Source organism: Pyrgilauda ruficollis, unplaced genomic scaffold, assembly GCF_017590135.1.
Source record: "Pyrgilauda ruficollis isolate IOZ18807 unplaced genomic scaffold, ASM1759013v1 scaffold62, whole genome shotgun sequence".
In the NCBI taxonomy this organism is placed as follows: Eukaryota; Metazoa; Chordata; class Aves; order Passeriformes; family Passeridae; genus Pyrgilauda; species Pyrgilauda ruficollis.
In genome coordinates, this window is record NW_024527933.1 from 855,071 (window position 1) to 879,398 (window position 24,328).

Consider the following 24,328-nt stretch of genomic DNA (forward strand, 5'->3'; position numbering starts at 1 on the left):
GCGAGCAGGGAATGCCAGTCTTGGGAGGGCAGGGAATGCCAGTCTGGGAGGGCAGGGAATGGCAGCCCTGGGCGAGCAGGGAATGCCAGTCTTGGGAGGGCAGGGAATGCCAGTCTGGGAGGGCAGGGAATGGCAGCCCTGGGCGAGCAGGGAATGCCAGTCTTGGGAGGGCAGGGAATGCCAGTCTGGGAGGGCAGGGAATGGCAGCCCTGGGCGAGCAGGGAATGCCAGTCTTGGGAGGGCAGGGAATGGCAGCCCTGGGAGAGCAGGGATGCCAGTCTGGAAGAGCAGGGAATGGCAGTTCTGGGAGAGCAGGGAATGGCAGCCCTGGGAGGGCAGGGAATGGCAGCCCTGGGAGGGCAGGGAATGGCAGCCCCAGGAGAGCAGGCATGCCAGTCTGGACAGCAGGGAATGGCAGCCCTGGGCACCAGGGAATGGCAGCCCTGGGAGAGCAGGGATGCCAGTCTGGAGGAGCAGGGAATGCCAGTCTGGGAGGGCAAGGAATGGCAGCCCTGGGAGAGCAGGGATGCCAGCCTTGGGCACCAGGGAATGCCAGTTCTGGGAGAGCAGGAATGCCAGTTCTGGGAGAGCAGGGCTGCCAGCCCTGGCAGACCCCCCTGGGTGCTGGCTGTGGTGTGGGAGGTCCCCGAGGCCACAATCCCCCTCACTGTTGCCACCCCGAGCTGCAGCGCGTGGGAATCGCTCCCTCGGTGGCCCTGAGCCGTGGGCCGAGGCCACTGGGGTTACTGGGGTTACTGGGAGGGCTGGGGTGGGCTCGGGGCTGGACGGAGCTGCTCAGGCTCAGCCTGGGGAGGCCGCAGGGACAGAGTTGTGACTTGCTTTGTCACCTTGCTCCCACCAGTTCCGCTTCAGCGGCGGAGGCGACGCGGGCTCCAAAGGACCCATGGTGTCAGCCCAGGAGGCGCAAGCCCAGGCTATCCTGCAGCAGGCCAGGGTGAGTGCTGCCAGCTGGCAGAGCCTGCCACGGCTCCCAGAACCCAGAATTCTGCCCGAGCAGAATCAACCTCTCACATCTCTGTGACCACGCTCATCCTCAGTGCTGCTGGCGGAACCTCTCGCCTGCCACGGGATTGCAGCGGCGTGGTTCGGGTTTTTACTAACGCCCAGCTGATGGAAAGATGGGTTTAATCTCCTGCAGGCCTCTGGCTTCGGTGTATTTGTATTTTGAGGGTCCCTATGAGCAGCTGGGGGCTGGGCTCAAAGCGTTTCCTTATTTTTCTATGGTTTCTCCCCCCCAGTAAACCCTAATAATGAAACCTATGTCACAGACAGAAGCTGTCCCCAGCTCCCAGAATCTCAACAGGCAGATTCGTAATTTCATGCATTTATTTGGGAATACGTGACCATCCCTGGAACATTTCTTTCCCCGGATGGCCTTATTGATTGATGTCCAAATCATCCCTGGCTCGCTGGTGAAACACGATTGGCACATTCCCAGTACAGCTCCTGCTCCCTGCCTGCATGGACACTCAGTGGGAAAAGCTTTGCGCTCCTCTCTTCAAAATAAAACTTCATTTTTAGCCAGTGGAGCTCTGAAATTGTCCTCCCCTGGGTGCTCGTGGGAGCTTTCCTGAGTGCTGACATTAAAAACAGAGATGCAGAAAGAGAGGAGGATCCCCACAGTTCCCAAACTGCTCTGTTTGCCCCAAAGGCACAAAATTCTGCTGCAAACACACCCTTGCCATGAAGGAGAACATTTCTTAGGGTGGCAATTCCCAAAGGGACACAGCTTTGGGGCTGTTTTATTTGGGGACAGCTCCAGAGCCCACATCTGGCTGCAGCTGGGATGTGTGGCTGGAGCTGCTTTGTCACTCTGAGCTGTTTGCAGATTTTAACACGGATTTTTTGGGGGCTAAAATAAGCAAAAAACTCAATTTATTTCACCTTTATATGGGATAAAATCCTTTGGGATCTCCCCCCATGGGTGGCACCTGCCCCTGGTGGGTTTTTAATGAGGTGTTTGCCTTAGCTGGGAATTTTCTGCTTTCCATCCTTTTCCAAAGGAATTTAATTGGGTTTTTTACAGATTCAGGCAGAGTCCTGATCCTCCCAGCCACTGCATTTTCCTGTCCATTAACCTTGTGCTGCCAATAATATCCTGGATTATGTTCCTGGTGCTACCTTGTCAGTCTTAATTTCCAGCCTGCCCAGCGTTTTTCCATCAGCATTTTATTTTCCTGGGAAATAGAGGGTTTGACCTGATAAACGCTTCATGAGAAGCATCTGCTTTCTCCAACTCTCTGCTTTTGTTCTTTCTTTTTTTTTTTTTTTGTTGTTCTGCCTGCTGAAAATTGTGATTTACCCAAAAATAAATAATCTCCCTCTCCTCATTAAAAGTCCCTTTTTATTTAAATTTTCAAGTTTGGGGAAAAAACTTTAAAACCCAGATAAATCCTGGGTAACTTTTGAACTGTGGATAAAAAGTTGAATATTTCTAGAAAGGACAAAAATCAATTTTTTCGTGAACTTCAACATTTTGGCTGAAAACCATGATGCAGAAAGGGAAATAAATGTCATTTTTGTAAGGAACTACAGGATATGACAGGATTGGAAAACAGGGTCCTGCAGCAAGCATAACCTTTTCCTTTTTGGGTTTGTTTTTCTCATTATCACTGCTGTTAATTGCATTATTAGGTTGATTTATCCCCTTAAAATTTGGCTTTCATTAGGCACCGAGTGTTGTTGCAGCCAGCAGTGGTTCACAGCATCTCCTTTTTAATGGGGTGTTGTAAAAAGATGCCACAGAACCCAGCATTTGTGCAATATTTCTGCCATTCCAAGCTCAGTCACTGGGTAGATTTTAATTACTGGAGTACACAGATAATTACAACTCTTTGGAAGTGTTGGATTGTCACGAGGGAACAAATTGTCTGAGGGACGTTTTAAAGCATGGCCCAGCTCCATTTCCCACCATGGGAATTATTGGGTTGATGCATGGTTAACACGACTCCTTAATTATGGAGCTAAAAGCCCCCTGTGTTCAGTTTGAATTGGAGTTCACTTTGGAGGATGTTAACCAAAAAAAAAAAGGGAAAAATTTCTCTAAAATTGAACCACCAGGACAATAAAGAAAAAAATTCTTTTCAGCTGAAGTGGGGTCATAAATATTTATGTCCTCTCAGCAGATTCATGGACAGTCCAGGGGCTTTCATAGAATCACAGAATGGTTTGGGTTGGGAGGGAGCTTCAAGCCCATCTCATTCCCAGCCCTTCCATGGGCAGGGACACCTTCCCTGATCCCAGGTGGCTCCAAGTCTGGCCTTGGACACTTCCAGGGATCCAGGGGCAGCCACAGCAAATCTGGGCAAGGAGAAGTTCCTTGCCCATTGTGGGACAGCATCTGGAATTCCCTTGGGATGTGGACGTTGCTCCAGGGGTTTGTGGGTGTGGAGAGCAGTGAGGCTGGTGGCTCAGTGGTGGCTTTGTCACGAGGTGAGCCCCGTTTGTCCTTCTGTTGCAGCTGGCACTGAGGGGACCAGCGGGACCCATGGGCCTGACGGGGCGGCCGGGACCCATGGTGAGTGTGGGACTGGGGGATGGAACTGGGGATGTGGAATTGGGACATGGAATTGGGGGGATGGAACTGGGAGATGGAATTGGGGAGTGGTGGCTGGGGAGGGATGGAATTGGGGGGATGGAATTGGGGAGATGGAATTGGTGGGATAGAACTGGGGGGATGGGATGAAAATGATGGGATGGATTTGGAGGGATGGAACTGAGGGATGAAACTAGGGAGTGATGGAATTGGTGAGGATGGAACTGGGAGTGATGGAATTGGTGAGGATGGAGCCAACCCAGCTGATCCAGCTCCCTGTGGGCTCTTGATCCATGAATGGCTTTTCCTTAATGTGGAATCTTCTTCTCTGTCTCCCTTGAGGAAAAATATAATAAATCCTCTTCTCTGTCCAAAGGGACCCCCAGGCAGTGGAGGACTGAAGGGAGAAGCTGGAGAAATGGGACCTCAGGTGAGTGTGGAACTGGGGGAGCTGGAGAAATGAGGGGTGGAGCAGCCAGTCCTGCATGAGAGGCTGTTGGGAAGCAGGGATTCAGTCACCCTGTGCCAATTGGGAGCAGGAAGCTGTGGGAACACCTGTTTGGCATGGAGATGTCCCTCCAAGTGTCTAAATTCAGGCTCTGGACATGGTTTCAAGCCAGCAGTGTAAAACTCTGCAGCTCCCTTCCTGGGAAAACACCCATGGAGGAGTCCTGTACATAAAAGATAATTTGAACTGTGGAGAATTCACTAATGCTCAGGATTTTGTTCTTCCAAGCCTTAAACCCTGCACTGAGGGAAAGTTCCCATTTTCTGATGCCAAGGGAAGTGATTTATGGGATGCATCTCCACCACGTGCTTGCAAAAGCTTCCCCATGGACAAACACCTACAATTCCTGGAGATGCCCAGCTCTGACCCTTCCCTGTGTGTTTGGAACCACAGGCTCTGCTCCAGGGATTCATTTTGGAGCCCTGGTGGCCCTGAGAGCCCCAGCAGTGCCTGAAGCGGGCACTGATCACCAGCTCTGCTCGTGCTCCCTTCAGGTGACATTTCTTCCTCTCTCCTCGATTCCTTGCAGGGTCCACGAGGCATCCAAGGTCCTCCCGGTCCTGCAGGGAAGCCAGGCCGCAGGGTGAGTGTCCTGGCAGCTGTGCTGAGCAGGCAGGAGCTGCAATTCCTGCTGGAAACTGCTCCTGCTGCCAAACAATTCCTCTGCGCCGAGGGCGTTGCACAAGAGCCGGCCGGCGGCCAGGCTGGGCTGGGCCAGGGCCACCCTGGGGGACACAAACCAGGGTGGGAGTGACAATTTGGGAGGGTACAAATCAGGATGGGAGCTAAAATCTGGGAGGGCACAAGGATGGGAGTTAAAATCTGGGAGGACAGAATGATGGGAGTTAAAATCTCGGAGGACAGAAGGATGGGAGTTGAAATTTGGGAGGACACAAATGAGGAGGAGAGTTAAAATCTAGGAGGACAGAAATCAGGATGGGAGTTAAAATCTGGGAGGACACAAAGATGGGAGTTAGAATTTTGGAGGACAGAAACAAGGATGAGGGTTAAAATTTGGGAGGACAAAAATGAGAATGGGAGTTGAAATCTGGGACACAAATGAGAATGGGAGTTAAAATTTGGGAGGGCCCAGGATGGGAGTTAAAACCTGAGAGGACATCAGGATAGGAGTTAAAGTCTTGGAGGACAGAAGGATGGGAGTTGAAATTTGGGAGGACACAAATGAGGAGGAGAGTTAAAGTTTGGGAGGACAGAAATCAGGATGGGAGTTAAAATCTGACAAGGATGGGAGTTAAAATTTGGGACACAAATGAGGAGGAGAGTTAAAGTTTGGGAGGACAGAAACTGGGAGGACACAAGGATGGGAGTTAAAATTTGGGAGGACACAAATGAGAATGGGAGTTAAAATTTGGGACACAAATGAGAATGGCAGTTGAAATCTGGGAGGACACACATGAGGAGGAGAGTTAAAATTTGGGAGGATGAAAATGAGGATGGGAGTTGAAAACTGGGAGGACAAAAATGAGGATGAGAGTTAAAATCTGGGAGGACATAAAGAAGGATGGGAGTTAAAATCTGAGCAGTGTGTGGGGAATTCAGAGCTGCACATCCCACTCTTTTACCCCGGGGTGTTTTGGCTCCCTGGTGTTGGGAGCTGCACAAATACTTTGAACTGGCTTGGAGTCCCCACTCCTGGCAGTATGTGAGGAGAATCCAGTCCCAAGAATGGATCAGGTGTAAATCCTGCTCTGTTTCCATCCCTAATTCTGATTTTTATTTCACACCCCCCTCTGGCTCGCCATGACACCACTTGCCAGAGGAAGGAACGAGCAAGTCTTGTGTGTGACCCACTTCTGCCTTCCTGGAAACAGAAACTCTCATTCCAACTTGCAGCCATCATCATTAGCATCTCTTAAAATGTGCTGGGAGATCATTTTTTCACATAAAACCAACGACCATGGCCCATGTAGTGAAGTGGCTTCGCTGCCATTCGTCTCCCACCTCTCATTAGCCCCAGGATGTGGCTTCAAACACAGAGCAGGGATTTTTCCCTCACCTGACTTAAATAAACCCTTTCTCTGGTTTAACTAAACCCTGTCTCAACCCCAGTTGTCCCTGTGGTTCTGTGTTACCCTCTGGGTTTGACTTTGGTGTTCTCTGTTGCAGGGACGAGCTGGCAGTGACGGTGCCCGGGGGATGCCAGGCCAGACAGGACCAAAGGTAGTGCCAGGTTTTTATGGATTTGGGGAATCTGCACCTTCTCTTCAGCAGGAATGACCTGAGGGACCCCTGGAGAAGGAGCCCAGCTTGCTTGGAGGAGGTTGTGAGCTGGTCCAGAGGCTCCTGTGAAGTTAAGAGAGGGAAGTTAAACATGCTTCTGGAAGGCAGAATAGCAATTTTCCCTTTTCTTTTCCTGTTTGTTTTTTTTTTTTTTTTAATTTTTTTTTTTTTAATGAACTGCTGGATGAAATATGCTGCAGTTGTAGAACAAATACTTCAGAATCCCAATTACAAAAAACAAACACGAACGAGTGGCTGGAAAGCCTCTAGAGTGGAACCACCAAAAAACCACCTCTTAACCAGGTGAGGAATTGGAGGTGTGGTGAAGAATTTTAATCCCCTCTATTATTTTTTTTTTATTGGAGACAAAATCCCTTCATTCTGCTGCAATCTGCCAGAATTACCAAGCAGGAAAGAAGCTGCTGTGCTGGAAATGGAATGCAGGGAGAGTTTGCCCAGGGAATGGTGCCTTGGAGTGTTTAAACTCTTTATTATGAAGATATTTAAGGCTGCAAGAGATGGGGGTTTGAGGCAGAGATTGGAGAGCACAAATCATTTACCCAGCAAAGTGCTGTTATGAGCCTGTCCCTCTGAGGAGGGGCTGCCATGCAAGGAGGGGACGGAAAACTGAAAGTGAAGGCTGAATGTCTGAGGGAGAAAATCCATCCCTCCTCACCACAGAAAGGAAATAAACAGGAAGGGTACTCAAATACAGCTGGAAATGTGTTTTGAATGGTTTTAAACTGGTTTAAAATGGGTTTTAAACTGGTTTTGCTTTCAGGGTGACCGAGGATTTGATGGCTTGGCTGGTTTGCCTGGGGAGAAGGGGAACAGAGTAAGTGTTCTTCCACTGTGGTTGGGATGAAACCCTGGGAGGAGGAGGAGGCTGGGAGGGACTGGGATGAGGCACAGGAGAGGATGAGTGTTCCTAAGAGCCTGTGGGATGTCTCAGCACCTTCACCCTGCAAAATCCCTCTGCAGCATCCTTCTGGGGCTGCTCAAATCAGGATGGGGAGGAAAAATTACCTTAAAGCAATGCAGCCTGAAAAACCAAAGCAAGAGGCAAAACCTGCTGTTGGATGGGGTGGAAAATGTTTGAAATTACAATTTATAATTTAAAAAATGGGATGGTGGTGGGGGGAAATGGGGGAAGGTTATTTTGGCAGGCTGGGTGTCCCTCCCCTCCCTGGAGCAGAGACAGAGGCAGCTCTGAGGGCACAGGGACCTCCAGCACAGACAGAAAAATCAAATCCATGCCTTGGTTCATCCCCATTCCCTGGTGGTTTCCATTGCCAGAGTGTTTGCACCTTCTCTGAACCACTTTCTGCCTTTTTTTGCAGGGTGAGCCAGGCCCCCACGGCCCCCCAGGGGCTCCTGGAGAGGATGGGGAGAGGGTAAGTCTGCCTGGGGATTGGGAATTCCTAAGGAACCCCTGGAAACAAGAAGCAGATGCAGCACCAGGCAGGAGCTCCCAGGCCTTGAGCCTTCCCTGGGAGGGAAGCAGGGCAAGGAGATGGGAGCTGAAGTGGAAAGAAGAGTTTGGCTTTAAAGATCTGGTCAGGAAACTCAGGTTTTGTTAAGAGGAAAAAGAAAATAGCACAGAGAGTGAATTATTGCTCACGATGAGCAAATGATGGCTTCTGATTTTCTGAAACCCAGAGGATTGCAGCCAGATTTGGAGAGCAGAAACTCCAGACAGAGGCAGGAATCAAAGACTGAATTGTTCACTCCCCCTTCAGCCAACAGCAGAGGGTGTTCAGCAAAGCCCAGACTAAGTGATCCCAGCTCTGGTTTAAGGGGAGAGCTTAAAACTGCTGAAGCCACGGGTGTGTGGTTCAAGCTGAGGAGCCAGCGTGGATTTCCCAGCTATCATCCCCTTCCACAGTGTTTTCTTCCCACTTTGGGCTCTTTGTGTCCCTGTAAAACTCAAATAATCACAGAGATAACCCTCACCACAGCCTGGGAGGGTGGGTTAATTAATGGTGGCTGTGAAGTGCTCTGAGGCTGAGCAGAGCAAAGCTGGAGGGGGAAGGAGGAGAGTCAGAATCCCAAAAGGAAAAGGAAAAAACTGCAGGGTGGGAGCAGAGCAGGGGGTGATCAGCACTGGAGGGAGGATTCCAAGGACTCCCTGCTGGGCTTGGTTTCCTGAGGAGGAGCCTCAGGTTTAGGGTGAAAATCAACTCAGGGGAAGCACCATTTGATAATTTTGGGGTTTTATCCCAGCAGGATATGGAGAGGAGGGATGGAGAATCAGCCTTTTGCTGCTTCTGGTTTATCTGAGGAGCTCTGATTTGGCTAAACCCCATTCCCACCCTGCCTGCCACTCAGTTTGGTGTTAAATCTTCCCTGAGTTGTGTCTACAGCCCCTTGTCTGGTGGCAAAATCCATCTTTCTAAACCTCAGCAGGAATTCTGAAGGATCCTCAGGCCTTTCTAGTCCCTGGTAAACTCAATTTTAGTCCTCAAGCTTCCAAGGTCTTCCTTAGGCACAGAAACCCTGTCAATGCTCCAGAGAAACTGCTTTTCTGCGTGAATATTATTTAAAAAGGACAAAACCCCTGTGGGTGGCTGAATTAAATGTGGATTTTTTCTGTCTCTTGCTGCTTCTCTCCGTGCCTCTGCTGCTGCCCAGGGAGATGATGGAGAAGTTGGACCCAGAGGTCTCCCTGGAGAACCTGTGAGTATCCCTCATCCCCCCTTCCATGGATTTGGGGTGGAAAAGGCATTTTTAGGGCTCTCTCAGGGCAGCTTTGCCCTGAGATCCTGCAGGGATTGAACTCAGCTTGAAGCTCCACGTGAGCAATTTGAGAGTGGGCTGTGCTGGAACAACTCTGCTTTGCTAATTTTCATTCATAATTTTCACTTATTTTCACTCTCACAATGGTGGGAGTTCTTTTGTTTGTTTGTTTGATTTGGTTTGTTTTTAATGAAGAAAAAAATCTCATTGATTGCTCAGAAAAATCATAACTGTAAATATAAAATGCAGATTAATGTCGTATTTTTCCTGCCTGTACCCTTCTCTCTGGTTTGGGCTTGAGGTAATCGGGCTGGGGTAGAAATTAGGTGTGGAAAATAGATATAAAATACATTTTTTGTGAGTATTCATAGCAAATTCCAGTGAGAACAGGGTTTTATCTCAGGGCAGTGGCATCTTCACCACAGAGCTCCCACATTTTGTCCTGAGCAGTGTCAGTGACTCCTGATAAACCTCGGGATGAAATCCTGGCAGGATTGAGCTCAGAGAGACTTTTCTGCCTTCAGTGGGGTCAGTGTCCTGCTCCCAGCACACAGAACTTCCTCAGTCTGCATTTTGTCAATGTTTGGGCCCCACGTGCTGCAGAGCAGCTGGAGGAGGAGCTGCAGTTCCTGGTGTGAGGAAGGATGGAGATCTCACTGGGCTTGGACAAATTGGACTTAGACCAAGCCAAAGAAATGCTTTCAAGGAGAATCCCACTAAAAAACCAAACAGACAGGCTGTCAAACACTCTGAAAAGGCATTTTTCCCCCCTAATACTGAGTATTTCTCACTTTATTGCAATGCAAGCTGCTGGTGCTGGCTGTAGATTTCTGTGTGCTGCAGTTGCTGGCTGCTGATTCCATCCTGAATGCATTTCCTTTGTTATGAAAAGAACATTCTCCATCACTTCCTTCAAAATCCCTGGTTTTGTTGTGCTAGGGCCCAGCGTGGTGGCCTGAGATTAATTGATGGGAATTGCTGGGCACAGTTCATGGCAGAGAGGGAAGGGTTGGCATTTACAGACTCGCTGGAACTAAATTATAGACAAGATGTCTGATTAACTTCTGGGGAAGATTAATCAACTCAGCTATCTCCTTAGCACATGTCCAAGCAATAACTTATGGTTTATTAACTTCTTAAAAAGCATTTATGTGCTCAGGTAACACAGCAACAAAAGAGGAGCTTCAATGAGGGTAACACGCAGGGAAATTTATTTTTATTTCAGCAGCACGAGTGAAAATCTCTGGGCTGGCCAGGATAAAGGATTCAGTTGCATTAGAGGGAATTTTGCTGTAAATACACACCCCCTGAAGCTGGGGGTTTGTCCTCTCTGCCCTCAGCCAAAAGAAGATCATCCCAAATGTGGCTGAAACCAGTGGTGGGACTTCAAAATGGGTTTCCCTTCATCCTGCTCCATCTCCTTCCAGTTGCCCTCACCTCTGGAGTTTCTGCTCTGGGTTCATGCAGGGCTTTAGCCCAGGAGGTCTCCAGTTGCTGGGACAGACCTTGGACTCATCCAGTTTTTGCTGGAAACTGCAATTTTTTTTTTTTTTTTTGCAGGATCTGAATCCCCACAACCTCCAAGACAAGACATTTCATTAATATCTCCTATTCCTCCCTGCAACATTTCATTTTAATTCCTCAGCCCTCTCTGCATCATAAAAAGGAGGCTGTGGAATATTTGGGCAGACAGATAAAGCTGCCCATCAATCAAGAACAATTTTCTTCCCTCCATGGCAGGGAAGGAGCTCCATCCATACAAATCCCAGAGTTCCCCTCATTGCAGGAAGGGGCTGTGATTAAAAGTGATCTCTCAATGAGTGCTCACAGCTCCCATCCCTTTCCTTCCACTCCAAACCCCCCTGAAGGCTCCAGGAGGGGCTGGGCTGGGATTTCCAACAATCCCTTTTGCAGGAATTCCAATTCTCCTGCCATTATTCCATGTGAAGCTCCAATGCCACCAATTTCAGCAATGCCAGGTTAGATCTGGTGAGGAAGGCAGGGATGGAAGGAAAACACCAGGGCAGCAGAAATCCTGACCTGTCCATGCTGGAGAACCCAAAGCCTTTAAAAATGTACATTTATGGAAACCTCTGCCAGCCTTGCTGAGCTGTGTGGGTTGTCCATGATAAAATCTCAATCTGCAGGGATTTTTGGGATGATCCATTGGTGTTGTCAGGCCATCCTTCATGAACTCCCAGCTGGAATGGCTTGGCTGCAGAGAGTGTGGGTAATCCAGGAGGAGGATTAAATTAATTTTTTTTTTTTAAAGCTGGATCAAGGGGAATTTGTTCCAACCCAAGGAATAAATGCCTGTACTACTACTACTGTTATTATTATTATCATCATCATCATCATATTTTAATAATAATAATAATAATAATAATTAATTGTTGTTGTTATTATTATTACTATTATTGTTGTTGTTGTTATTGTTATTATTAACTGAGGGGTCTGTGCCTACAGGATTTCTTTCCCAGTTTGTAACTCAGGGAAGCAGCTGCAAGGTCCTTCCAAACCCTCCTGTGTCCACGTCCAGCGTGATGCTCATCCTCAGCTGGGAATTCTAACCCTGTTTTTCCCCCCACAGGGACCCCGAGGACTGCTGGGCCCCAAGGGACCCCCAGGCCCCCCGGGGCCACCGGTGAGTCCCTGCTGTGCTCCCCGGAGCCTTCCAGACAAAAACCCAGCCCCAGATCCTCCAGCTGCATCATCTGCCACGTGTGGGCAGTGAGAGGCAGGGGTGCCCCAGAGGAGCTGGGGGCTCAGAGTCTGCCTGTCCCCATCCTCAGGGCTGTCCCGTCCCTGCAGGGCAGCAGCAGATCCGCCCCACCTGAGTAAATATGAATTCCTTGCTCAGGCTGGAAGGGAGGAAGGAAGGAGAGTTATTAACACAGTGGATTTGCTATTAACTCCTGCCTCAAGCAGTTCCTTCGTATTCCAGGCCAGAGCATGTGGGATTTATTCAGGAGACCTCATCCCTGGAAGTGCTGATGCAGGGGCTCTCCCTAAATCGCTGCTCGCTGGGATCCCAGACCTTAAAAACCCAACCCAAGGGTTCAGTGTTTAATGGGGAACATTTTGTGGCCTTTCAACCCTCCTGGGGTGTGAGGACAGCTTTGCTGTGAGCTGGGTGCTGCTGGGGTTGAATGAGGATTCAGGATTTGCTCCCAAACTGTCTCATCTCCCACGGATGGGATGTTACACCCCCCAGGATAAAAGATTATCCTGGAGAAAAAGAGGCTCAGGGAAATCTTATTCCCTACAGGAATAAGCAGGCAACGTCCTGGCAGGACGTTGTGGGGAGGAGGATCAGCCTCTTTTCCCAAGTAACAAGAGACAGGATGGGAGGAAAAGTTGTGCCAGGGGAGATTTAGGGTGGGTATTAGGAAAAATTTCTTCCTGGAAGGAGTTGTCAGGCCATGCCCAGGGAATGGTGGGGTCCTCATGCCTGGAAGTGTTCAAAGCCCAGAGGATGTGGCACCTGGGGACAAGGCTGGGTGCTGAGCACGGAGCTGGGTTCATGCTGGGTTTGATGATTTTGGAGGTGTTTCCAAGCTGGACAATCCCATGATTCTGAAATGGTGCCAGGGGGACAGCTCCGTGTTCCCCTCTCAGACTCCAGGTGAATTTGGGTTTGGCACAGCTCTGTCCCCTTTACCAGCCAGGGATTTTTCCCTCTTTTCCTTTTCCACTCCACGCCTGTGGGATGCAATCCAGTCAGGATTGCCTCAGCCTGGTGCTGACTGTGCCTCCCAGGCAGGTTAAACCAAAGGGGAAAGCACTGAAATGACTTTAGGAATTCACCTGGATTCATGGAATTGGCTGCTTAACCAAACACCTTTAGGAAATTATTCCCTTTCCACGTGGTCCAAAGGGCTTCCTGATTTTTTTTTTATTATTTTTATGGCAATTTCCCTGCTTTTGTGGTGTGAAATAATGTGATATTTTCTTACTGCTGTGTTTTTTTAATCCTTTCAAAGGGTGTGGCTGGCATGGATGGACAAACAGGTCCCAAAGGGAATGTGGTAAGTCCTCCCTGCAAATTTTTACAGGCAGTTCAGATTTTCTATAGGGCAAAATGCAAAATTCTGTTAGATTACATTTGCTAATTGCTTTTTAGCCTGGTCTAGATCCTCATCAAAGCCCGTGAAAACATCAGGAGCATCTTCCTGCAGCAAATGGATGTTAATTTATTGTAATTTCTGATGGAATTACACATTATTTCTCCATGAAAGATGAAACATTTTCCTCGAGATGCTTGCTGAGATAATGAATATCAAAATAGAGACATTTAACTGAGAGGGGAAAAAACTGGGATGGGATGGGATGGGATGGGATGGGATGGGATGAATTCCCTGGAGAATAAAGGCAGACCAGGTGGTGTTAGAGCCTTGCTCAGCTCCTTTGGGCTGGAAATGAGGAGTCAGTGAGCCTTGAAGTCACTTCCCCCTTCCTTTTCCCAGTGGGAAAAGCTGTTTCCAGCAGCTCTTGGATGGTCAGAGAGGGCTCAGGGAGCTGTGGGAGGGTGTGGATCCAGCTCAGGTGGATCCAGCAGTGGGAATACAGGGACACAGCTGGGGAGATCCAGGAATTGTGCTTCCAGCTCCATCTCACCTTTCCCACCTGCCCTTGTCTCCTCACAGGGACCTCAGGGTGAGCCAGGGCCCCCAGGACAGCAGGGGAACCCAGGGGCTCAGGTAAGGACAAATCTCCTTCTCCACAGCTGGGAAAAACAGGGGGGAAGAATTCAGCACCAGAAAGGGGAGCAGCATTTGGAGGGATTTGGCTTGAGGAAACATTTCCAGTCCAAAATCTTCCTGCAAACACTCCCAGGGTGGGATCCCCCGGCTCTCACCTGGCTGTGGCACAGCCAGAGCAGCTCCAGGTGGCCAAATCCCATCCTGTGGCATGTTCAACACCCCACTGTGCAGTTCCTGCAGAGCCAGGGGGACAATTCAGCTCTCCAGGCTTTTCCCATGGTCCTCAGGGAATCCTGCTCCTCAGAGCATCCCTCCTGGCTGCCCACAGCCCCTGCAGCTCTCCAGACATTTTCTTGCCCCTCACAAGACATTTTGGGAATGAATGGAGCTGGGGAAATCCCCAGCCCTCACAGGCACTAAAATAATGCACAGCCAAGATGCGTTTGGAAGGAATAACTTCCTCCTTAACGACCTTAATTTTATTTTACTTTTTTGGCTTTTCACAGGGTCTTCCAGGTCCACAAGGCGCCATCGGTCCCCCAGGAGAGAAAGTGAGTTGAAATTCATCTCTGGATTGTCCTCCCTCAGCCGTGGATTTGCATTTTGCTCCTTCAGCTGCTCCTTTGCCCCATGTGCAACATCTGTTTGCAGCCGTGGCCATGAAAGTCTAATGCCTCATTCCAGACAGAGGAGAGATCAAGCCAGCTCAGTTTACCTCTAATTCCTCATATTTGCATTCATTTCCCCTCTGAGGAGAAACATTTTGAAGGCAGCCTATGGTAAAACATGAGGAGAGGATTAAAAATTGTCTTTTTCTGTGGGTTTTGGGAGTCTGAGTGGGATGATAATGGGGAGAGCCCATGGATCCCTTCCCTCTGCCTCTGATTTTCTGGCTGTCAGTGTGGGGTTGGTGTTGGCCTATGGATCAGCAGGGTTTAAAGGGGGAAAATTTTCCCCCAAGAGCTCTGGAACCAGCAGGATTTAAAGGGGGAAAATTTCCCCCAGGAGCTCTGGAGCTAGCAAGGTTTAAAGGAGAAAAAGTTTCCCCCAAAATCTTTGGAACCTGCAGGATTTAAAACAGGAAATTTTTGCCCCCAAAGAGCCCTGGAACCAGCAGGATTTAAAGGGGGAAAATTTCCCCCAGGAGCTCTGGAGCTAGCAGGGTTTAAAGGAGGAAAAGTTTCCCCCAAGATCTTTGGAACCAGCAGGATTTAAAGCAGGAAATTTTTGCCCCCAAAGAGCTCTGGAACCAGCAGGATTTAAAGAAGGAGAAGTTTTTCCTTCAGAGGGGCCATTCAGGTCTTTCTCAGCTCCCACAGAGCAGGGCTACTATGTCTGTGTCCCCTCCTGTTTGTTTGGAGTGGAATTATCAATAATCCCCCTGGGAAGGAGCATGCTGACAGCTCTGTCAGATAAGTGGCACCACCTGATGTGGGAGAAATGAGCAGTTGCTAATTAAAAATTGCTCACTGAGCAGTGTTAGAGCAGCCAGTCCAGTCAGCTGGGGCGGCTCCTCTCCTTTGCCATTTTTCACCAAAAAATTGGGCATTTCTTAGTCCTGTGAGCCCAGAGTTTGGTATCCTCACCTTGTCCTCACCCAGCTGTGCAGCATCCTGGGTTTTTGGCAGGCTGAGGTGCCTGAAGCTCCCGTGGGGCTCTCATTGCTGCATCCTGCCTGTGTGTGAGATGTCCCAGGATGATGCAACACAGAAATAAACAGATTTCCCTCCAACCTGTGGCAGCTTTTCCACCCCTGCAGCCTCTCAGAGCTGGGAACAGCAGGAAATGTGGCTGGAAATCGCCATCCTCTGATGCTCTGCAGGCTCTGATTGATTTTCTGTTTGGTTTTAGGGCCCGCTGGGCAAACCTGGTCTCCCTGGCATGCCTGGTGCTGATGGGCCCCCGGTAAGTGCTGCTCTCCTCTCCCTGCTGGGGCTTCTCCCCACCCTGGAATGGCCCCTGGGCTTGGGAAGGGGAGCCCAGGTTGTGATCTGAGCCCCTCACAGCTCAAAGAGGGGGAAATGGGAAGGGTAAAAGCAAGAAAAGTTTTTTGGTTGGGGTAAAGGCGGTTTAAAATGGAAATAAAGAGAGTTTAGGGTGGAAATGGGGTTTAATGTGGAAGAAATACAGTGTAGTATGGAAAAAAAAATGTTTAATGTGGAAAAATATCCTGCAAGGTCAGCTGACCCTCCTTGGGGGCTGGGGTCAGTTTGGGAAGCCCCCTCACAGCTCTGCTCACCCTGGGTTCTTCTGACCATCCCTTCAGGCCTCTCTCTCCCCTCTTCTTGCTCCTCCCCTGTGCTCTGGGGGTGTTTATTCCCACCCCAGCCCTGCCTGCCCTCACCCTTGGTTTCACAGAGGTGACAAGAGCAGGTGGGAATTCCCTGTCAATGTTTAATTCTCACAGCTTCCCCCTCTCCTATCCCACTTTAAACATCATTTACTCCTCGCTGTCGAAATCAGCCTCAAAAAAAATCCCCAGCCTTTCAACCCCATCTCATTGTTACCCATCTCAGAGAGACATTCATTTAAGAATGAAAAAAAAAAAAAAACCCACAAAATTATTTAATTCTGCAAATGCAGAGCACGGCCTGAGGAGAATAAAAAATAAAATAAAAAAAAAAAAAAAAGAAAAATTGCATTTCCCACCCTGTTTCATTCTGCAAATGCAGAGCACGGCATGAGGAGAATAAAAAATAAAATAAAAAAAAAAAAAAAAGAAAAATTGCATTTCCCACCCTGGGTCCGTCATTCCTACAGAGGGCACTTGGAACATCCGTACAATTGTTAGCTGAGTCAACAGAGCAGCTCCAGCAAAGCCCAGAACATCTCTAAATCTGTAGGTTTTGATGTGAAATTCCTACAGCAGCCTCCGGGGAGCTTCTGCTGGAGAAATTCTATTTTTAAGCAGCCTGGAGGCTGTGGAGGAGCTGCACAGTGGCTGTGCACGGGCAGGGACCTTTCCCACAGGTGGGCAGCGTTGCAGGGCTTGGGTGGCTCTTTCCAAGGACAAAAAGGGTTCTGTTTATAGAAATCTGTCTTGGAAAATCCCTGAAAATCCCCCAGGGCCTCGCTGCAAGGGCTGCCCATCAATTTGTGATCTCAGGAGCAGCCAGGGAGGTGGGCACAGTAAAAATGGGGTGGTTTAGTGCAGGGTGGACCAAAGCTTTGGAAATCCTGCTGCAGGCTCACCCTGGAGCTGAAGGCAGGAGTGGTTTTAGGGATCCTTTGTGCCCTGGTGCTGTTGGTGCCAATAAAATCTCAGGACAAGCTGAGATTTGAGTTTTCTCCCCCGTTTTGCTGATGGAGGAGTGACAGCTGTCATTTTGTTCCTTTATTAAACTCAGGGAGTCTGGCTTGTGTGACATTCCCTTCTGAAACCGATGATGGAAAATGCTCATCATTTTCTTTGCTATATGGGTAGAAATTTGTGAATTTCAAGGAGAGAGTTCAGTGAAGACACCAGAGAGTGCAGAATGGCTTTAGAGCAGCTGGATGTGCTCCCATCATCCTCAACCAACCAAGGTGTGCAGTGAGTGCCCTTCTAGAGGTCACTGATGCTGCAGATATTGCCAAACCAAAAGTTGTTTTCCATCCCAGCTCCATTTTGTATCCAGCTGTGGGAAAACCACTCAAAACCACTTTCCTGGATTCCCCATTTCTCCCTGACCCTCCCAGCTCTACCTGGGGCAATTCACACTTTGATTTTTTTCCTGCCTGCCACCGCAGCAAAAGGGCTGTAAAGGCTGGTGATGAGAACGTGTTGGGAACTCTGGGATGATGAATTATTCAGCATCAAATCCCAGGAGGAATGCTGGCCAGCCTCCAGGCAGCCTCTGTCTAGCAGGGATGCAGGTTAGCTGAGCACTTGGCATGGGATCTGGCACTGGACTCCAGGAATCAGGAACTTAATGAGGGGCTCTGACCAGTCTGGGCATCTTGTGACCTTGACAAGTTTCCTGCCACCAGGATTTTATCTGTTTTCCTACCTGCAAAATCCCCGTGCTGCTTTCCTGCTGCGCTCCCCCAGGTGTTCTGCTGCACAGAGAATATTCCAGAATGCTTCGTGCTGCTCTGCTGGGAGGTGCTGAAGGGGAAAATTAGAAATAACCAGGTGGAAAAGCACCAAGGATCCAAATGCTGCAGTTTTCCCTTTGGGAAAAGCAAGGTGGCTTCAGGGAGGCCACTTTGTGTCAACAGGAGCTTCCTGGGGAGCAACTGCTCTCTGACAAATAAATTACAGCCACCAAAGCATTAAATGTGCTCTAAACCCCCAAATTAAATGTTCTCCAAACCCCCAAATTAAATGTGCTCTAAACCCCCAAATTAAATGTGCTCTAAACCCCCAAATTAAATGTGCTCTAAACCCCCAAATTAAATGTGCTCTAAACCCCAAAATTCTCTTTTCTTTGTCTCTTTTATCCACAGGGTCATCCTGGCAAGGAAGGTCCTCCTGGAGAGAAGGGGAGTCAGGTAGGTGTCCACAAACCCTCAGCTCTACCAAGAGAGAGGTCAGGGCAGCTGGGTGGAGATGCATCTCCACAGGGATGGCCAGGGGGGCAGGGGAGGTGCTGAGAAGCAAAAATCTGAAAGCTGAGCCCAGATTTTGTCTCTGGATGTCTCTTGTGAGCTCCTCCCAGCTCTCCTGGCCAGCAGTGCTCCACAGACCAGCCCACACCAAGAACTGAACCTGGGAGGGGAAGCCTGCTCTTGACAGACACAAATAAATATCCTTTGTGGCACAGGCAATGTAGAAAATAGATTTTTTTTTTCCCCCTCTTCCACCTCCAAGTTCCTCTTTAACAATATATTTGAGATTATTGCCAGAGGCCAAAGCCCTTGAATTATGCACTGGTCTGTCTGTCCAGGAGATTTGCCAGCTGCATTCCTGCTGCAGCCCTGGCTCCCAGACAACGCTGCCCTTGTCAAAAGTCTCTGCTCAGAGCTCAGCCCAGCTGGGTGGACATCAGGAGTGCTGCTGGACACAACCACAGCTGGGTTTGTCCCTCTGCTGTCACAGGAGGCTGAAAATTCCAATTTCCTGGAGAAATCAAAAGGGTTTGGGGGTGGTGCCTCCTCTCTGTTGTCATCACCAGGGTGCTTTGGAAGCAGGGTGGAACAGAACATGTTCCTGTTCCCTGGTATTCCTCAACCCAAACCACAAATCATACCTTGTGTGTAAATCTCCTTTCTAACAAGTTGTTTCTATCCTGACCCTCCTCATCCTCCCTCTCCTGTTGGATGGAACTTTGCCATCAGCTCAGCCCACCACACCTGCTGCAGGCGATGCTCCTGCAGCTATTTTGGACCATTTTGGGCTATTTGGGGCTGTTTTCAGGTGGCTCCTGCCATTCCTATGCCATGTGGGAAGCAGGAAGTTTGTTTTCCACACCTTCTCCTCATCACTGCACCTCTGGGCTGGTTTTTGATGTGTTTTTCTTGTTTGCATTTCGTCCCCTCAGGGTCCCCCAGGTCCTCAGGGCCCCATTGGTTATCCAGGACCACGTGGAGTCAAGGTAAGGAGAGGCAGGAGCAGTGTCCCTGTCACTGGAATTCTCCAGCCTGGGCTGGAGTTTGCAGAGACACAATTAAACATCAAATAAAGCAGAAATCACCACAATTAATGGCGATTTTTAATTTCTGCACTCTAAACTTTACCCTGGTAACATCCTGGTTTCTCTCTCAAGGGAGCAGATGGAGTTCGTGGCTTGAAAGGCACCAAGGGAGAAAAGGTGAGTTCAGTTTGGGTTGTGTTTCTGCAATTTCTGAGCATTTTTTCTTAGTGGATCCCACAGGTTATTCCCTGGGAGGTTTTCTCCTGCACAAGGGATTTTTCTTGGGGAAAAAAAGAGGATTGAGCATCTTTCATTCATTCCTGCACCTCCCCAGCAATTCATCAGCAGTTTGAGCTTGGGATCTCCCAAACTTTAAAACTTTCTGGGAAGTGTCTGCACTGCCTCTCAGGGATGAGCTGTAGGATGAGATGCATTATTGATTACTCTGCAATTAAACCTTCTTGGCTGAAGGAAATATTGCAGTGTCCTGGAGGCTGCCTGGGAGCAGGTGCAAAACCTATTTCATGAGAATAAAACCAGTTCTACTTCAGAAATAATTGGTTCCCAGTGCTGCCAAGGTCCTGTTGTTCACATTGGGCTTGTTTGTGGTGCTGGCTTGCAGCCAGGGTGGGATGCAGGGCACATTTGGGGACACTGTAGGGGTTCTTTGGGGTTTTGGTGGGTTTCCATTCCTGCTTGTGCACTCCAAGGACTTGGAGAAGGCAATGTGTGGACCTCAGCTTGTCCTCCCTGAACAAATGAGGCTTAAGAAACTTTAATTCTTTTTTTTCCCCTATCTCTGCACCTCGGGTGATTTTTCCCCTCTCCTTTTTTAGGGTGAAGATGGTTTCCCTGGCTTCAAAGGTGACATGGGCATCAAAGGAGACCGGGTGAGAGTCTGGGACCTGTGGGATCAGTCCAGCAGCTCCTGGTGAGCCAGGAGAAGCCTGTTCCCAGCATGGAACCATCTCCTGCTCCCTGTGTGACAAAGTGACACTGCTGTCCCCTGTGCTGCAGGGGACACCATCCATGTCAACAGCTCAGATTTCCCAATAATTCCCATAATTATCCTGCAGATGCCCAGCTCAGCCCTCAAACACTTCCCAGGGCTTGCTTTGCACATCCAGGTGAAGGTGCAAGGGTGGAAGGTGAAAGGGCTGCAATCAGAGCTGATGAAGGCTGGTTTTGTGGAGATATTCCTGGTGTGGATGGGATAATTTTGGGGATTTTGTGGGATAAAACGCCGGGGTTTTGGTCACACTCCACAATTTCATCTCCCTGAGCCTCCTGCTGAAGCCCAGCTTTCTCCCAGAGCAGCTCCATGGAATATCTGCTGCCAGCAAACAGAGGATCTGGCACCTGCCTGTCTAATTAACCCTTCTCTTGTAATTAACAGGGGGAAATTGGCCCCCCTGGCCCCCGGGGTGAGGATGGGCCCGAAGGTCCCAAAGGTCGCTCTGGCCCCAATGGAGATCCAGGTCCTCTTGGCCCTGCTGGAGAGAAGGTGAGCCCAGGATGGGAATTCTGTGTTTTACACCAAACCCACTATTTTGGGGTGTCTCAGGGGAGTGGACAGTTTTAGGGCAGAGGGGGGAAGAGGAGCTGTGGGAGTTTTGTGTGAAGGGAGGCCCGAGGGAGGTGGGTTTAGGGCAACCACATCAAGGCTTTGGTCTTTTGGGGGTTGTTTGGGTACAGAAAAAAAGTTCAGAGGGGAATAAGTGGAGAAATGGAAAGTTTAATTTAAATACATTTCAATAAAACCCCAGTCTAATTTCAATAAAACCACAACCATTCCTAACTGGTTCCCAGCACAGTTACAGTGCTCACTCTGCATCTCCCCACTGGGATTCCCTCAGTGCCCCAAAGTTTGATTCCACCCAGGTGCCATCTGCCCTGCTCCTCCCTGCCCTTGGCATCCCCCCTTCCTGCTCCAACTCACTTTTCCTTCTTTTCCAGGGAAAACTCGGCGTGCCAGGACTGCCTGGGTACCCGGGCAGGCAGGGCCCCAAGGTAACGGGCACGGGGTGGGATGGGATGGGATGGGATGGGGAGGTTGGGATGGGATGAGATGGGATGAGGAGATTTGGGATGAGATGGGGAGGATGGGATGGGATGGGATGGGATGATGAGATTTGGATGGGATGGGGAGGGATGGGATGGGACAGGGAGGTCTGGGATGGAATGAGGAAGTTTGGATGGGATGGGGAGGGTTGGGATGGTATAAGGAAATTTGGATGGGATGGGATGGGATGAGGAGATTTGGGTAGGATAGGATGAGGTGAGGAGGTTTGGGATGGGATGGGGTGAGGAGACTTGGATGGGATGGGATGAGGACGTTGGGGTGGGATGGGATGGGATGGGATGGGATGGGATGGGATGGGATGGGATGAGGACATTTGGAATGGGATGAAGAGGTTTGGGATGGGATGAGATGGGATGGGGAGCCCAGGAACACAGCCCAACTCAGCCCCCATTTGTGGGGTGAGGTCCCTCCTTCCCACTCATGCAGGACAAAAATAGGGATGGACAAAAATAGCTGCCAGCCCTGAGCTGGTGGAATTCAGGAGTTGTGCATGGCTTGGGTCCCAAAGTGGTGGGAAGAGCTGGAGAAGGGCTGGGATGTGCAGGGATGGCTCCTGGGAGCTTTCCTGCTGCTGAAAGGCATTACAGTCCTTCTCCTTGGGTTAGGGTTTTTATCTTCCAAGATAACATTATCTAATTAATTAAGGAGAATAGTTAATGACTCAGGGTCTCCCTGAAATTAAAACAAAGCTGCCATTTGCATATTTGCAAACATTCTTTGTAGCTTCTCTCCACACCCACCTCTGTTCAGGCCATTTCCAAGGCATTTCTTTAAATTAAAACTGTGAATTCCACTCCATAGACTTAGGCTCCAGCCCAGTTTTCACACGCCCTGGAGGCTTTGGGAACTTCTGGTTTTGTTAACTTTTTTTGTAAGAATCGTATTTTATTATTCATGTTCACTGCCTAAAAAAAACCAAACCAACCCAGGCTTGTTTCATTCTGGAGACAGAATTATCTGCAAGAGATTGTTTCCTGCTTGTGGTGGGGCTGGTTTATTTTTAATTTACATTTTATATCTGGAATAAGGTTGGGGGGGGGTGTTTTTTTAGCATTTTCTTGGACTAATCCATATTTTAAAAGCAGCAGCAGCAATTCTCCAGGCGCTGGCATCAGAAAGGAACAAGCCAGGAGTTAAATTTTCATGTGCACCACAGTGACTTAGGAGCTAAAATCCAAAATCCTGCCTGGGCTCCCATCACAACCATAGGTTTGGCTTTTTGTAGTGACTGCTAATGAGCTATGGATATTTGGTTTTGGTGTCGTTTTTGGAGAAAATAGAATTTCAGAGGGCACCCTGGGCCTGACGGTTTTGCTGTTACTGGAGGGAGGTTCAGGGGACAAGGGCTGGGAGCTCTGGGGATGGCCAGAGCTGCCCCAGGGCTGTCCTGAGCCTCTCCCTCCCTCTCTGCTCTTCCCCCAAGGGCTCCATCGGCTTCCCAGGATTCCCAGGAGCCAACGGAGAGAAGGGCACACGGGTAAGAGCTGGATTCCCACTGCTCCGCTCATTCCTTTCTCTCCAGAGATCATTCCATTGCTGGGCTGCTGCTCCAGAGGCTTTTCCACTCAGGAACTGCCCAAAAAGGCTCATCCCAGGATGAGGTTCCTGCTGCAGGACAGGAGGATGCTGGGGATGGCACAGCCAGCAGCTTCCCAATTAAATGCTGGGAATTTTCCCCTCAGGATATTTTAAGAGGCTCCTCTGAACCTGAATCCTTTGCTCAGGGCACAAAGAGCTCTTTAATTAACAGTAATTATTAGAGATGGCTGAGTCTGTTCAGAAGCAGCCAGAACCATCTTTCACCTAACTTGAAATTCTAAATGCATGGCTGAGAACACTCTCAGTGCTTTTAATAAGCTGCTCAAAATTCAGAGACACCCTGAAAATCAGGGGGTTTCGTCCCCCAGCCTTGTCTCTGCCTCTCACCCCACCTCCACAGCCTTCTCTCAGAGTAGGGATTGTCTAAATATACTGATTTATTTTTTATCTGCTGCAGAACATGCTCGAATTAAAGGATTCAGAGTACAAACAAAGTCATTTTCTGCACCAGCTCCGGTCACAGTGACAAGAAGGGGGAGTGAGGACAGCAAGTGGAATTAATTTCCTTTTTACTCTCATTTAAATAGAAATGACTTCTAACAGGCAGCTTTGAGAGGAGCCCAGCAAATATAAATCACTTTGCACTGCATTAATGTCCTACCACTGCAATTTGGGTCCTATCCACCCCCCTTTTTTATTATTTCATTTCATTTGGAGCTACCAATGCTCATCCCCATCCCTCCCTCTGCTCTGGCTGGACAGGAGGAGGGAGGCCAGGAAATTCAGCCTGGAATTCCCTGGAATTACCCCCCTCCCTCTCAAATATCCAGCAATAAAACCCCTGGGCTGGATTTTTGAGGGGTGTAGAACAGCAGGGGAGGGATGTTCTGCTTTGAATCCCTGCACATCCATGAATGATTCTATTCTGGGATGGAATCAAATCCAGCTGGGAGGGGATGGGAAACCTTCCAGGGAGTGGAGAAGGTACCAGGAGCTGGGCATTTCTGAGGCTGGAACAAACCCTGAGGGGGTTTAGGCTGCAATTTTGGCATTATCCAGCCTGAAAGGGATTGGGGAGGGAGCAGATCTGATGGGAAAGGGCCCAGCTTCAGAACCAAGCCATGAGAAGAGAAGAAAAGGCAAAAAATCAGCACTTTCCTCACTTTTATTCCAAATGAGCTTTGTGCCTTCAATGGAGGTGGTGAGGATATTTAGTTACACCCTTGGCATGCCACACATTTCTTCACTTCAAGAATTAAAAAAAGGGCTTTTAACCTTTCAAACATTGATTTATTTCGTGGTAATTCCAATTTTTAATTTTTTTTTTGATTTTCAATGGGTGATGAGACCATTTCTACCATTTTATATGAAATTAATCACCCTGCATTCACTTTATCAGTGTAGAGA

At 49.1% G+C, this 24,328-nt stretch overlaps 1 protein-coding gene across 2 annotated transcripts in view; it reads left to right on the forward strand.

Moving 5' to 3' along the window:
• COL5A1 (collagen type V alpha 1 chain) overlaps positions 1–24,328 on the forward strand; it is a 128,899-nt gene that overhangs the window by 72,397 nt on the left and 32,174 nt on the right. For both annotated transcript variants that reach the window (XM_041483929.1, XM_041483930.1), the window contains exons 13-32: positions 863–955; positions 3,482–3,538; positions 3,933–3,986; positions 4,594–4,647; positions 6,192–6,245; positions 7,087–7,140; positions 7,646–7,699; positions 8,937–8,981; positions 11,632–11,685; positions 13,025–13,069; positions 13,688–13,741; positions 14,251–14,295; positions 15,596–15,649; positions 18,173–18,217; positions 19,207–19,260; positions 19,432–19,476; positions 20,136–20,189; positions 20,696–20,803; positions 21,256–21,309; positions 22,806–22,859. In XM_041483929.1, coding sequence (XP_041339863.1) covers positions 863–955; positions 3,482–3,538; positions 3,933–3,986; positions 4,594–4,647; positions 6,192–6,245; positions 7,087–7,140; positions 7,646–7,699; positions 8,937–8,981; positions 11,632–11,685; positions 13,025–13,069; positions 13,688–13,741; positions 14,251–14,295; positions 15,596–15,649; positions 18,173–18,217; positions 19,207–19,260; positions 19,432–19,476; positions 20,136–20,189; positions 20,696–20,803; positions 21,256–21,309; positions 22,806–22,859 — 1,131 coding nt within the window. The remainder of the gene's footprint in view (positions 1–862; positions 956–3,481; positions 3,539–3,932; positions 3,987–4,593; positions 4,648–6,191; positions 6,246–7,086; positions 7,141–7,645; positions 7,700–8,936; positions 8,982–11,631; positions 11,686–13,024; positions 13,070–13,687; positions 13,742–14,250; positions 14,296–15,595; positions 15,650–18,172; positions 18,218–19,206; positions 19,261–19,431; positions 19,477–20,135; positions 20,190–20,695; positions 20,804–21,255; positions 21,310–22,805; positions 22,860–24,328) is intronic.